A 12,964-nucleotide genomic window follows, 5' to 3' on the forward strand; every position below is an offset into this window, starting at 1 on the left:
TTTATACATAAACTGTAGTCATCTTCTATCTGCCACATATATGGCTGAAATTCGAGGGGTAATTATTTTTTTTTTTTTTATTTTGTAGATCATGTTGATTTATTGATATAATCTAACCCTTGATTGGTAAAATGCAGCTTTGATTTATCTTTATTTCTAGTTGCTTTTTTGGACAATTATTTTTATATGATTTGATGAATTAATTATATTTTATTAGTCAAAAAAATCCTCATCAATATTTTTTATCTTAATTTTTAATTACATGTGCTATTTTTTTTATAAGCAAGAGGAATCGTGAAATTGAATTTTATGATATCTAACCTCCCTTGTTTTCTCTTCTTTAAAAAAAAAGAAAGATAATCTACCATTTTTCTTAGTAACTCACTTCAATCAGTGAATCATTGACAAAGCCATCAGTTTTAACTTACAATGGACTTGGTCGTCGTTTGGATCAAATCAGAATAGATCTAAGAAATCTACTATTGGATTAGAAGGAAGTTGTCCAAATTTTTATCCTTCTCCAAATTCAACCAAACAAACAGATTTACGTTCTAGTTCAATTGATAATGTTAGCAGGGGCAAATCTAGGAGAAATATTTTAAGCCAGTCAAACAAGATTTTTTTAAGCTTTAGAGAGCTAAATATAATTTTTTTTTCTATAATTTTAAGGATCAAAATGTTATTTTCACTAGAAATAAATAAATAAAAAAATCTCGGGGTGGGCGAGGCCCAAGGCTCTGCCCTGAATATTAGGATATTTATGGTCTGATTTTTTAAAAAAAAGATAAAAAAATCTAGCAAATCCTTTGCCAAGATAAAAATTAGTCTGAAATTAACTATATTGAGACCAAACTACAATTTTATAAGTTGATTAAGATCTCGATTTGAAACCACAGATTTGAAACCACAGATGTTGCATAATAATATTGTTGGAATTAAAAAATTTTAATTTCCATTTCAAATATTTTCTTTTTACATATAATAATAGCTTTTGTTGTATATATATTTTGAATGATTTACAGGAGCTACTGCCAATTTACAAATTTGTCCAGCAAATGGAAATGGGTCCAAATTTGAGGCCATTAACATCAAAATTCAAGCAGGAAATTTGTTTGGCAAAAGGCAATGGGTACTATATCGATATTGATGACATGGTACATTTTTTCTTAATTTCCAATTTCTCTATATCTTAATTTAATTTCTTGAATATATTATTCCATATATACTCACACATTATTCACATGCATAGATTTTCTTTTTAAGCTTATAATTTGAAGCATAATATAAATCTAGTATATATGCTAAAAAATTTAGTATTACTTGTAAACATTGATTTTATATGTCAATGGGTTGAAATAATATGATAAGTTATATAATATAGAATAATGCTATCTTTGACTCATTAAATTAATGAAATTCTTATGATCGAAAGGGCTTGAACTCGAGATTTCCTACTCCAAACATTAGCGAGAAGACGAAACAGATCATACCTAATTTGGTATATCTTACTTGCTTCTACTGTCTCTGTCTTAAGCACAATTATTAAGCAAGCCATAACTTAAGAGACTGGATTTTTTTTTTTTTTTTCTTTATTGGGTTCCAAGACAAGCGAATAGGGTTGTTCTCATGCTTGTTTTGTAGTTTGGTTAGAACATTTTGATAGTCTTTGTCCTCTGCTACGTAAGGATTTAGCCATTTAGGAAGTTAATATTAACAGCTTTCCTTTTGCAAAAATAAATAAATAAAAAACAAACAGAGCTCAAAAGATTTACATTTTTCATCTATTAAATTACGAAAAAAATCTATTAAGAAATGTTAACTATGATATAATTATCATTAAGTTGAGCATGCAAGTATGGTTTAATTCATAGTTATCCAATATTTAAAAATATATATTTTAGAACGAAGAAAATACCAATTGGGCTACAGCACATGTCGCTACCAAAGAAAGAATGAAAGGAAGAGTTGAAGAATTTCTTAGAGAATCATAGAAAATCTGCTCAACTTTTTTAATTGTGCTCCTCAAGAGTCACCAGGTATATTTTACCCACCATAAAAATGTAATGACACGGCGGTTCAAAGACTTAATATTACATAATGCATATAATTGTATGATTAATCATTAATTTATCTTGTTAGAAAGTTTGGTATGACTTTGAAAAGATCAAATCAGACAACAAAGTTTTTAAGGTTAAAAGATTACAACTTCTTATCCCTCGTCCTATTTTGTTTGCATGATTTGACAAAACATGGATATTAAAAATTTAGTCAACAAAAATTATTTTGCGTGTTTTTACCTTAACTCATTAAGCCATTAATAAAAGTCATTCATTTAATGAACAATCATAAAGGTTATTATGGGAAAATAATTATTTAAATATACAAATTTAGAAACCTTGCAAATATTTTGGAACATCCAAAAAAGGAATAACAAGCAAACAAAATGGGATAGAGAGAGCATATTTTTCCATCTAAATATTAATTTTATGTTTTGTACAACAACAGAAAAGGGACAGAGAGAAGTAGAAGAAGACTGGCAAGAAGAGAGAGATGAAATTATGATAATGATGGAAGAGACAAAAGCAGAAGATGAAAAGACAAATTGATGACAATAATGGAACACACAGAAAAGGAAGGATATCCACAGGAAAAGAAAAACAAAAGCGCAAAAGGAAAAGAAAAGATGGAAGTAGAAGAAAAAATACTAAAAATAGGAGGTAAAAGCATGTTAATGGAAGCAAATCCCTAAGAAGAGGAAGGTGAAAGCATGAGAAGAATGAAACATATGAAAGTGGAAGGACATCCACAAGAAAAGGGAGATACAAACAAAGAATATACACAAATAGAGACAAAAATGGCAGAAAATCACAAGAAGAGGAAAGCAAAATCATTGTCGTTGTTCATACTGCAGAGAGGGAATCTACCGTTTCAATATCAAATAATATTAAGGATGACATTATACTTATAGATAACACGGTCTACTATAATTTTTACCTTTTTTTAATTAACTCTTGCTTAGAATTTTTTAATTTCAAAGTATAAAGATTAAACTGATATTATGCGCATAAATACAAACATTATGCGCTTGTTGGTTCCTATTAGGGGTGAATTCGGACGATATGGAACAGAATGACTCTCTTTCCAATTTCTTTCCGAAATATTTTGAAATTTAAAATTTCACTCCATTTCATTCCAAATATTTTTTTTTTTTTGGAATTTAAAATTTCATTCCATACTATTTTATGAAAATTCGATTTAAAATTCGGTAATTCCAAATTTCTCAACTGTAAACACAAATGTAGTCTATTATAATATATTATAATATATAAATTTTTAAATTTAACAAAAAATAATCAATATAATTATTTAAAATTAGATATAAATATTAAAAAAAACACAATTAAATTGCAATAAAACAATAAATTCAAGCTTATTGATGAGGAATGAGGATTACCCTCACTTGATAACTTTCCATTTAATTAGTAATGAAGTAACAGCAAAAACAAAAAAACACAAAGTTAGTGCAACCGTGAAATAGATATAATAAAATTCAAAAACAATAAATTAGAAAAAAAAAAATAAGAATTAAAAGCAAAAATAGGTCAAGAGGGCAAATCACATAAAAAATTTCAGAAATTTTCCAAAGTTGATAATCAAAAAAAGAAATTTCCTTATCGAGCACAACAACAAAAAAAAAAATAGATATTTCTTGGTTCCCTCTCTGGTTGTACTGCATATTTGTTCTTTACAGTATTATGGAAATATTGGGGAGGGAAAATAGGAGAACAATCTTTGAACTTTTATACAATTAGATAATTTTTTATTTTCTTAATTTAGAAACCAATTAAACCAACAACCCATGTACCCAGTTTTTTAACCTGGTCAATATCCGGACCGAGTTTAATAACACTGATATTTAACTTAGCTGGAATGTTACCTAAATGGATTATAATTAAGTAAAATTATTATGATTTTATATTATACCAATTCAAATTTCTCAATAACAACAACATCATCAACAATCAAATTAATTTAGGCTTTCAAAAAACAAAATGTTCGAAGTTTGTTTTAGTGGAAGATCCACTTAATGAATGACTAAGTACATAGAAAGTCCACTTAGTAGGTGCGATGAGTGAGAGGTCTCGAGTTCGAGTTCTCAAGACCACAAGAGTTTTCACCAATTTGGTGAGTCAAGAGAATGACTACATTCTATTGTGTAGTCCATAGGGTTATTTCAATCCATTGAGTCTCCTTATGAATAAAAATAAATAAATTCTAGACAAGAGATGGGTGGATGCTACAATTGTTAAAAAAAAAATAGTTCATAATATCAATTGAAAAAATTAAAAGAATTAGTCAAAACTATAAAAATATCAAAGTTTAAATTTTTAGTCATTTGGCCTATTTTTAATTCATTAGAATGTTAAATAAGTCAAAATAACACAGGCTACTCTCTCCAAAATTCATTAAATTAGTGAAAACTCATAATAAAAAGAACTTTACAGTACTGCTTATAAAAAGTGAGAATATATATATATATGTATGTGTGTGTATACGATGGCTTGAATATTGTCAGCACAGTCTATTTTCTTTGTCTTTCTTGAGGATTTGTCTCCCTTGGTATTTAAAAAAATTTAATTTCATTAGTTACATTAGTTTTTTTAGTTAAATTCTATTGGTTAAAAAATAAAATAAAAAACTATCCGTCGTATTTATATCAAGAATTTTATATTGTATATTACCGAGATATATATATATATATATAGGCATGGCCACGGTTCCGGAACCGGCGGTTCCGGTTCCAGAAAAGCTGGAACCGGAACCGAACCGAAATTGGCCGGTTCCGGTTCCGGTTTGGAACCGTCCGGTTCCGGTTCCGGTTCCGGTTCCGATCCGATTACAAAACCGACGGTTCCGATTGGTTTTCCGGCGAATCGCATAATTTGAAATTTTAAATTTTGAATACCGGTTTAAAAAAAAAAATTATATTAACATAAAAAATTTAAAAATACTGTTAAAAAATTTTAAAATATCAAGACCAACTAAAAAAAAAATTATTTGAACATAAAAAATTTAAAAATACACCTAAAAAATTTCAAATTTTTAAGACCGGTTTAAAAAAAAATTTGAACTGATTTTTTTTTTTTTAAGTTTGAACATAATGATTTTTTTAAAAAAAAAATTTGAATTGATTTTTTTTTTTTAAGTTTGAACATAATGATTTGTTGTTAAGACATTTAACAACAAATTTAAAAAAAAAAAAAAAAAAAAAAAAAAAAAAAAAAAACAAAAATCTGACAGTTACAACGGCTAGAACCGCCGGTTCGAACCGGTTCGAACCGGCGGTTCTAACCGGCCGGAGAACCGGCGGTTCCATTCCGGTTCCGACCGGTTCTATGGAACCGCCGGTTCTGGTTCCACATTTGCTGGAACCGGAACCGAACCGGAATTTTCCGGTTCCGGTTCTCACCGGTTCCGGTTGCGGTTCCGGGCCGGTTCGAACCGACGGTTCCGGTTCCCGGAACCGCAATATGGCCATGCCTATATATATATATATATATATATATATATATATATAAAGTTTATTTTTATTTAATTCTATTATTAAGACTTCTTATTTTTCACATTTTAAGGAAAGTATTGACTTTAAAAATTGAATTCTAGGACGAAACAGTAAAAATACAAAGATTCTTAAAATTGTTTTATACAACGTGTAACATAAACAAAAGGGAAAATACATAGGCTTTAAAGAGCTACCAATTCTAAGATTGAATATTATAGGTTTCATATTTTATATAATGTTAAATGAATCAGCATTGGAAAAGACAAATGGCACATTAGATTTTCTTAGATTTTGCTTTAAAATTTGATGCCAATCATTTCAAACTAATTTAGTTTTTGTTTATATACTACTCCCCCGTTCCACTTTAATAACGAAAGGGTATTCTATTTTATTTCAATTTAAATGTTTATTTAGAATTTTAAAAGTATATTAATTTTTTTTTAATTTTATTCATATTTATTAAGTATTTTACAACAAAATTAATGAAGAGTTTTTAATTTTAAGAAGGGTAATTTAGACATTCAACCTTATATTTTAAAAAATCAATGTGTTCCGATCATTTTCTTAATTTTTGTAAAAAGATCAAATGTTACTATTAAAATGGAATGGATGGAGTAACTTTTATTCAAGTACAAAATTTGAAGGGTACCTATAAGTTCAAAATTTAGAAATTAGAGTATAATATCTTAGGGACCCAAGTATAAAATCATTAATAAAATTTAGCAACCAAAATTTAGCAATTTAGAAACAAGATCATCAAATTTTTTGATATAATGAAAAAGATCATGAAGTTTTATTACCCTTCTTTTGACAAACCTAATACAGAATTCTAACATTACTACCCTGCAATGCTAGCTTTACTAGTAGTCTACATTACAGACTCAATACACCTAAAATATAGACAAAGTAGATGACTTCCTCAAGTCAGTTCTTTCATTTAAGCAGCAGCCAAACAAACTCCTGAAACAAAGAAATCAGATGCAGCATCAGATATATGGAGTGATGGAAATTTCACCATTTCTTCATTAATAGATGCAGCAAGGCTTGATATGCACAGTGAACATACATAAAATTTCATCAATCTTCTTAAACCAAACCATCATTTAGCCAATTTCTCATAATTGCAAAAGCCTGCTCTGCATCTTCATCTTCTTCGGGCGAGTTAGGACGATGTGCAAAGCTGTGACCTCTTCCCTCGAAAGTAACTACCTTTGATCCCTGACCAATGCGCTTCTCGAGATCTTTCAAGACATCAACTGAGCAAAGAGGATCGTCGTCCCCTGAAATAAATAGTACTGGCACCTTTACATTGGAAGCTATTGATGGATCAATCCTTGTGCCGTAAAAAGAGACCCCAGTGCTAAAACAAGATCCCTGGTCTTCAGATAGCACGTCCACCACTCGGCCTCCTCCATAGCAAAACCCAATTATGCCAAGCTTCTTTGATATTCCTGCAGCTAAAAGTTCATCAGCCATCCATTTTGCTGCTGTGGCAATATCCTTCACAATCCTGTTGGCTTCTTGTTTCTTAATCCACTGTTCAAATATGGACTTTGGCCTGTCTTTTCCCCATGGGTCTCCGCGAAATAAGTCAGGAACCAGAACACTGCAGTTAAAGGACAAAATTATGCAAGGTTTGAGAGTCAACTAGACCAATCTAAAATGAACTACTAAAAATTACAAGATCATCAATCTACAACAACTTTGAGATATTTAAAGGAGCACAAATAGATTAGAAAACAAACTTCCAAACTAACTGCATGTTAGAGAACAAAATTAAAAATAACTAAATACACAAGTACTCAATCTTTCTGCTAGCATATAGGATGTAATTAATTCCAGAATTGTATAACCCCGGATAATTAGACTCAATATCAATAGGAAATGAAGCTAATTGGAATAAGAAGATCATACACACATAAGAAGAAGCCAAAGGTTGAGAATTTAGTGTTACTTTATTGGACATAAGAGCCATTAAGGGTGTGTAATATTAAACAAAGCAAAAATATTATTCTTAACTGACATTCAAAAATTAGTTTATTCACCAAGCCACAGAAAGTTCAAGACGGGTTGATTCGGAATTTTATCAACTACAACAGCAAAGCCTTAATCTCAAACTAGTTGGAGTCGACTATATGAATCCACACTAATGTCAAGAAGCAATAAATCTTTTGATTTCGAATTTCTTGAATCTGCATCGAGTTCCTCAGTGATTCGGAAATATTTCACATTCTTTGAAGCAGATGAATATATTTAGTATTTAAAATTTCTAAGTTGAAGCTGCCCTAAACGGGACACCGAGAAGTATCTACACCATTCAGAGGAAAAACTTAAATGTGTTAGGAAAATGGCAGAAGGATAGACATCATCATCTTTCACTTTTTGTTTCAAGGTTTAAGCAAACATACTTGTAGCCATTACAGGCAACACGGTACGCAAAGTCTCTTGTAGATGAATCTTCAAACCCAAAAATATCAGACAAGAGCAGTATGCCAATTCCATTGTTATTTTTCACTGCCTTGAAGAGGTAAGCACGGATTGTATCAACACCATCACCAATTGACAGTTCCATTCCATTGACTAACTCGCATGCCTCATCATTTATGTCATCTTCAACTTTGAACAAATTACAAGAAACTTTATGGGAACATTCTCTGTAATTGATCTCTGAGGATAAAAACTGCATTTTTTTTCTGAAAAGAAACTGAAGCTTCACAGTCAGAATTTGCATACTTCCAACAAGACTAAGAAAATGCTAGAATTAGTAAAATTGCTATTCATATATCGATGGAGGAATTATTTCCTAGATCCTTACAGGAATAACAATAATTGTTGATGATGTTTTTTTTTTTTTTTTTTTTTTCTATTTTCAGTATAACAAAGAAAGAAAGGAATCGACCCATTTCCATCAAGAATATGCATTTTGGGAATTTTAGCTAGAAAAATTGAATATTAAAGAAAGGGAAATGGACGTACAGGAGAACGAAGCAGAGGAGAAGAAGGCGACCCTGGAAGAAAGTGAAGGTGGCGGCGGAGAGATGACCGTGGCCTTGTGGTGATAGCCGCAGCGGCGGCGCTAATTAAGGGTGAGAAATTTGCGGCGGTGGCTGAGGCCAGCCCCATGTCACTGTCTTTGAAGTTTGAGCGACAGAACACTGGTTAAAAGTTAGCAACTGTCGGAAAAAGTTAAAAACGGAAACAGAGCGGCAAACCTGAAAATATCTAGTTTTGGAAAATCGATATTATTTCCTCCCATGGGAAATCCTAGCCTTGCAAATTTTTAGTAGTACATAGAAGCTTGACATTCCCTTTATATTTTAAAAGGGTGGACAAAAATAGGTCGTACCGATCGAATCCAACAGAATTAATCAGTTTGATTCAATTTAATTTTAAAAGTTTTCAGTCTGATTTTTACTTGTATAAAAAATTCAAATGTAAACTGTTTAATTCTTAAAAATTCTCAAAAATCAATTTCACCCAAAAATTAAATTCAAGCAGAAACATTGAATCGAAACGCATTGATTCGGTTCAATTAAATTATCTCAACTCCACTCCACCTGAACTATCCACATATGATTTATATATCCGTTCAGAGATCTATAATAAAAACACCCATAGTTTTCATCACTTATAGAAAATAGTTTCAGATATGAATTATTAACACGTGATTAACGGTAAAAAGAAATTGATATTCTAATAATCACAATACCTAAACACAACAGAAGGCACATGTTCAATTTTGTAATAATCTTCTCCTCCATCTTCAAGCCTAATCTTGAATGCTTTAAGCATTGATCTGATCTCTATTTCCTGGAGTGAGATGATAAACTTTAGTCCATCAGGAACCATCTTCATAGATGTGCAATTTGAAATCTCTACTTGGCAAAGATTAGCCATGGCTCCTTCTTCCACCTTCCAGTCTTCAAGGTTAGGCAAGTCAAAAAGAAACAAAGACTTCAACTGAGGAAAACCTTTATCAGCGCAAACCATTGTTGTCCCAAGGAACGAATCCATTTGTAAACGGAGGATTCTTAAGTTGGGTAATCTCTCCAGTTTCATCATTGGATCTTCAGAAAGTCTTGATCCTTGTAGGTTTAATTTGGCCAAATTTGAAGAAAATTGATGCCACTCTGGTAATTTCTCTATCCGCCCCTCGATGTTCAGCTTATAAAGATAAGGACATCCTGTTATAACTTCATTTACAGTAGAATCTTCATTACTTACAAAAGATAAAGACTTCAAATTATTAAATGTAGCACCAGATTTGAAGAGCAGTCCAAATTTTGGATCATCTATCACTAGTTTCTTTAGATTAGTCAAACTCAACAGATCTTTTATCTTGCATTTTTCTGCAGGAAAGTTGACTAGTGTTTGCAGGTTGCACAAATAAGCCAATTGCCATCTTTCAGAATCTTCACCACAAGACTCGGGAAGATATAAATGCCTTAGTCTTTGCATCTTCCATATCACATTTGGTATTGCTATAGTTGAATTCCAAGTCAAAAGGTCTAGAGTTTGCAAGTACCTCAAATTCCCTATTGTAACTGGCAATTCATCTATATCAGTATCTCTCAAGCTGAAGAATCTCAAGTGAATAAGCTTGCCGATTTCTTTAGGTAACTTGCCATTTTGACCTTGCATTCCTTCAAGATCTAAGACTCTGAGGAACTTAAAATTTTTGAACACAGATTTTATAGATCCCCATTTCTCCACATGACATGCCTTTTCATGGAAATACAAAAGAGACCTGAGATGGGAATTCCTTTTGTATCGAGAGGGGATAAATTTTTTAAGGACTCCATTAGAATATACAGCTAGCCTACGAAGTCTACCAAATGACCTTGCATCACTTACGATGGCTTGAGGAAAAGAATAGATTGTTTGATCATTTACATGTAATTGACTGAAACTTTCAACAAAATTTTCTTGCTTTGCCTTTGACAAACACAAGTCTCGCATAAGATCATGCATACGACAAGTTCTAATACTTCCAGTTGAACCCCTTTCTACTACTTGAACCATACACCTCTCAACCAACTCATCTAAGTAACGTTGAGCCACATCTTCCATAATTTCCTCTTCCATTTCATCATTGTGCATAGATGATATGAATCCTTCGGCAATCCACATTTGGATTAACTTTTTCGTAGGTATTTCATAGTCTTGCGGAAAATGAGCCAAGTGAAGAAAGCAAGGTTTCAACTGATATGGCAATTCATGATAGCTTAAAGCTAAAACCTCTGATACTCCAAAGCCTTTGCCTCTCCTCAAGTGGGAAATAATATTTTGACTAACTTTATCCCACTCATAGATACTTGTTTTAGTTGCCAGTAGTCCTCCAAGCACAATGATTGCCAATGGTAGGCCTGTACATTTTCCAACCATTTCCGTTCCTAATTTCTCCATTTCTGCTCTAGCTCTATAGTCTGCAACAAGTATACGTAACTTTTAAACTGAAATTATAACAATCATGATGACGGGAACACTTGATGCATGACACTTAAAATTAAGTGATTCATAGCAATGCAGTGGGACAAGTACTGTAGAAAATCTTATATTCCAAGTTCATGCAGAATTTCAGATTAGTATACTAGATAATTTAAAGAAAGTCCCAAGATTAAGAATGCAATAAAAGAAAAAAGTGACCAGTCGTGTGTTTTCTATTTCCTAGATTTACTAATAGGAGAGTTCAGAGTCTTCTATATCAAGTACAAATAATTTTCTTTTTTCCCTTTCCACTTTCTGAAAATTGAACTGTAATTTCATTTCACAAAGAGTGAGCTCTGTTTTCTAAGAAATGATAAATCAATTTTGAACCATAAGCCAAATTGGTAACAGCAAAATTTCAAGAATCAAATTCAAATCGCCAATCTCCTAACCACCAAAATTAAAAAATTGCCATCAAGATGTTTAATTTTGCAGTTAACTTGAGCAGGCATACACACATTATTTTCTTTCATGGCTTGGCTACTTGGTGAACGCCAAATAAGCTATGTGACTACTGTCTACTTGTTTCTTAAATCTTGAAATTACTCAAGTAATGCTTCTAAGTCCTTGGCTACTTATTATCACATATATGGCAGTGTTCTATTTCTTCAAAATTTTCCTCTTTCTTATGCAAAATTAGAATTGATGCTAATAATTAAACATACAGAACAGTAATAAATTTATCTAAAAATAGCAAATTGGAGAAAAATTTACCTGGATAATTTTTATCAAGAAATGCTTTCCTTTTAAACAATTCCCAGCTCTCTTCATCATTCAAACATCGAGGTTGATGTAGAAAAGACATTGGATCTGGAAACAAAGCAACATCTCTAACCCGAGTTGTGAGCATTATTTTACTACCCGAATTTCTTCTTCCATAAGGAAAAGCAGGACACAAATTATTCCAAGTCTCAACAGTCCAAATATCATCAAGAATGACCAGACATTTCTTCTCTTGTTGAACTTTATAAAGCCTTTTAGCCACTTCATCATCTCTTAGACTAGAAATTTCCTCTCTTTGCTCCTTAGAAGGATTTATTAACTCAAACAAAATTCCTTCCCAAACATCCCTTACTTGAAATTGTTGAGATATACAAGCCCAAGCAAAGGCATCAAAACAATGCCTAACATCACTATTATGATAAACCTTCCTAGCAAGAGTTGTCTTTCCAAGTCCGCCCATTCCATAAATAGAAACAAAAGTTCTTTCACTTTTCAACAATATGCCCACCAAAATTTTCACATCTTCTTCTAAACCAACAATATCTTCTTCAACAAAATGTGAATAGGACCGCCTCACGAGTTGTTGCCTTGAAGAAGAAACTGATGGATTTTCTCTTTCTCTAGGTTGTATACCAATAGTTTGCAAATTGGAATAAAGAGCAGCAATTCTTGATTTTACAGTTCCAATTTCAGATCCAACCTTGTAAAGCTCTACAGATTCTTTAGCAATGGAAGCATACCTTTTGATAACATTGACCACGCCTGATCCTCGCTTTAAAGCAACTTTAAGAGCGAATTCTTCAATAATATCTTCAATATCATAAGCAGTTTCTCTTATCTCAGAAACCCAATTGCGAAGAGTTTCTTTATTATCTTCTTCTTCTTTTCTTGAATCTGCATCTTTTAAAAAAGACTGCATTCGCCTTAGTTCAAATTGCATACTAATAACTTCATCTTTTACTCCTTCTAAGTAAATTGCTTCTTGAATGAGCAAGTCCGTCAGTCTTTGTACTACTATTGCTACTGCAGATTCTGCAGCCATTTTTGTTCTGTTCGGTGGCTGAGAAAGCCTCTCCTTCCTTATTCTCTTTTGCCAGAAAATTAACAATTTGTCAAAAGGAGACAGCCACGTATTAGAAAGTCGTAGCTTATGCAGGAGGGAGGCCCGCAATACGCGTACTATTCACCGGT

The 12,964-nt window shown here is 31.8% G+C and overlaps 1 protein-coding gene across 2 annotated transcripts; it reads right to left on the reverse strand.

The window, feature by feature from the left end:
- Window positions 1-6,303: 6,303 nt before the first annotated feature.
- LOC105644305 (putative disease resistance protein At1g50180) lies at window positions 6,304-12,964 on the reverse strand. Of its 2 annotated transcripts, XM_089726053.1 has the most exons (5): window positions 11,765-12,964; window positions 9,273-10,989; window positions 7,972-8,256; window positions 6,630-7,169; window positions 6,304-6,523 (listed from the first exon to the last, which is right to left on the reverse strand). In XM_089726053.1, the coding sequence occupies exons 1-4, from the start codon at window positions 12,813-12,815 to the stop codon at window positions 6,650-6,652; spliced, it is 3,573 nt and encodes a 1,190-aa protein (XP_089582179.1). In that variant the 5' UTR covers window positions 12,816-12,964; the 3' UTR covers window positions 6,304-6,523; window positions 6,630-6,649. The 2 variants fall into 2 exon arrangements, with proteins under 2 accessions (XP_089582179.1, XP_089582178.1); XM_089726052.1 differs by having other exon boundaries at window positions 6,304-7,169.

The sequence above is a fragment of the Jatropha curcas genome, chromosome 9, assembly GCF_041381405.1.
Source record: "Jatropha curcas cultivar XTBG-Jc1 chromosome 9, XTBG_Jcur_1.0, whole genome shotgun sequence".
NCBI classification, from domain to species: domain Eukaryota; kingdom Viridiplantae; phylum Streptophyta; class Magnoliopsida; order Malpighiales; family Euphorbiaceae; genus Jatropha; species Jatropha curcas.

Coding starts and splice junctions, on each gene's coding strand:
- LOC105644305 (XM_089726053.1), bottom strand. CDS start 12,815: ATGGCTGCAGAATCTGCAGTAGCAATAGTAGTACAAAGACTGACGGAC. Junction 10,990..11,764: donor TCTTGATAAAAATTATCCAG/GTAAATTTTTCT, acceptor TACTTGTTGCAG/ACTATAGAGCTAGAGCAGAA. Junction 7,170..7,971: donor GTTGCCTGTAATGGCTACAA/GTATGTTTGCTT, acceptor CTTTAACTGCAG/TGTTCTGGTTCCTGACTTAT.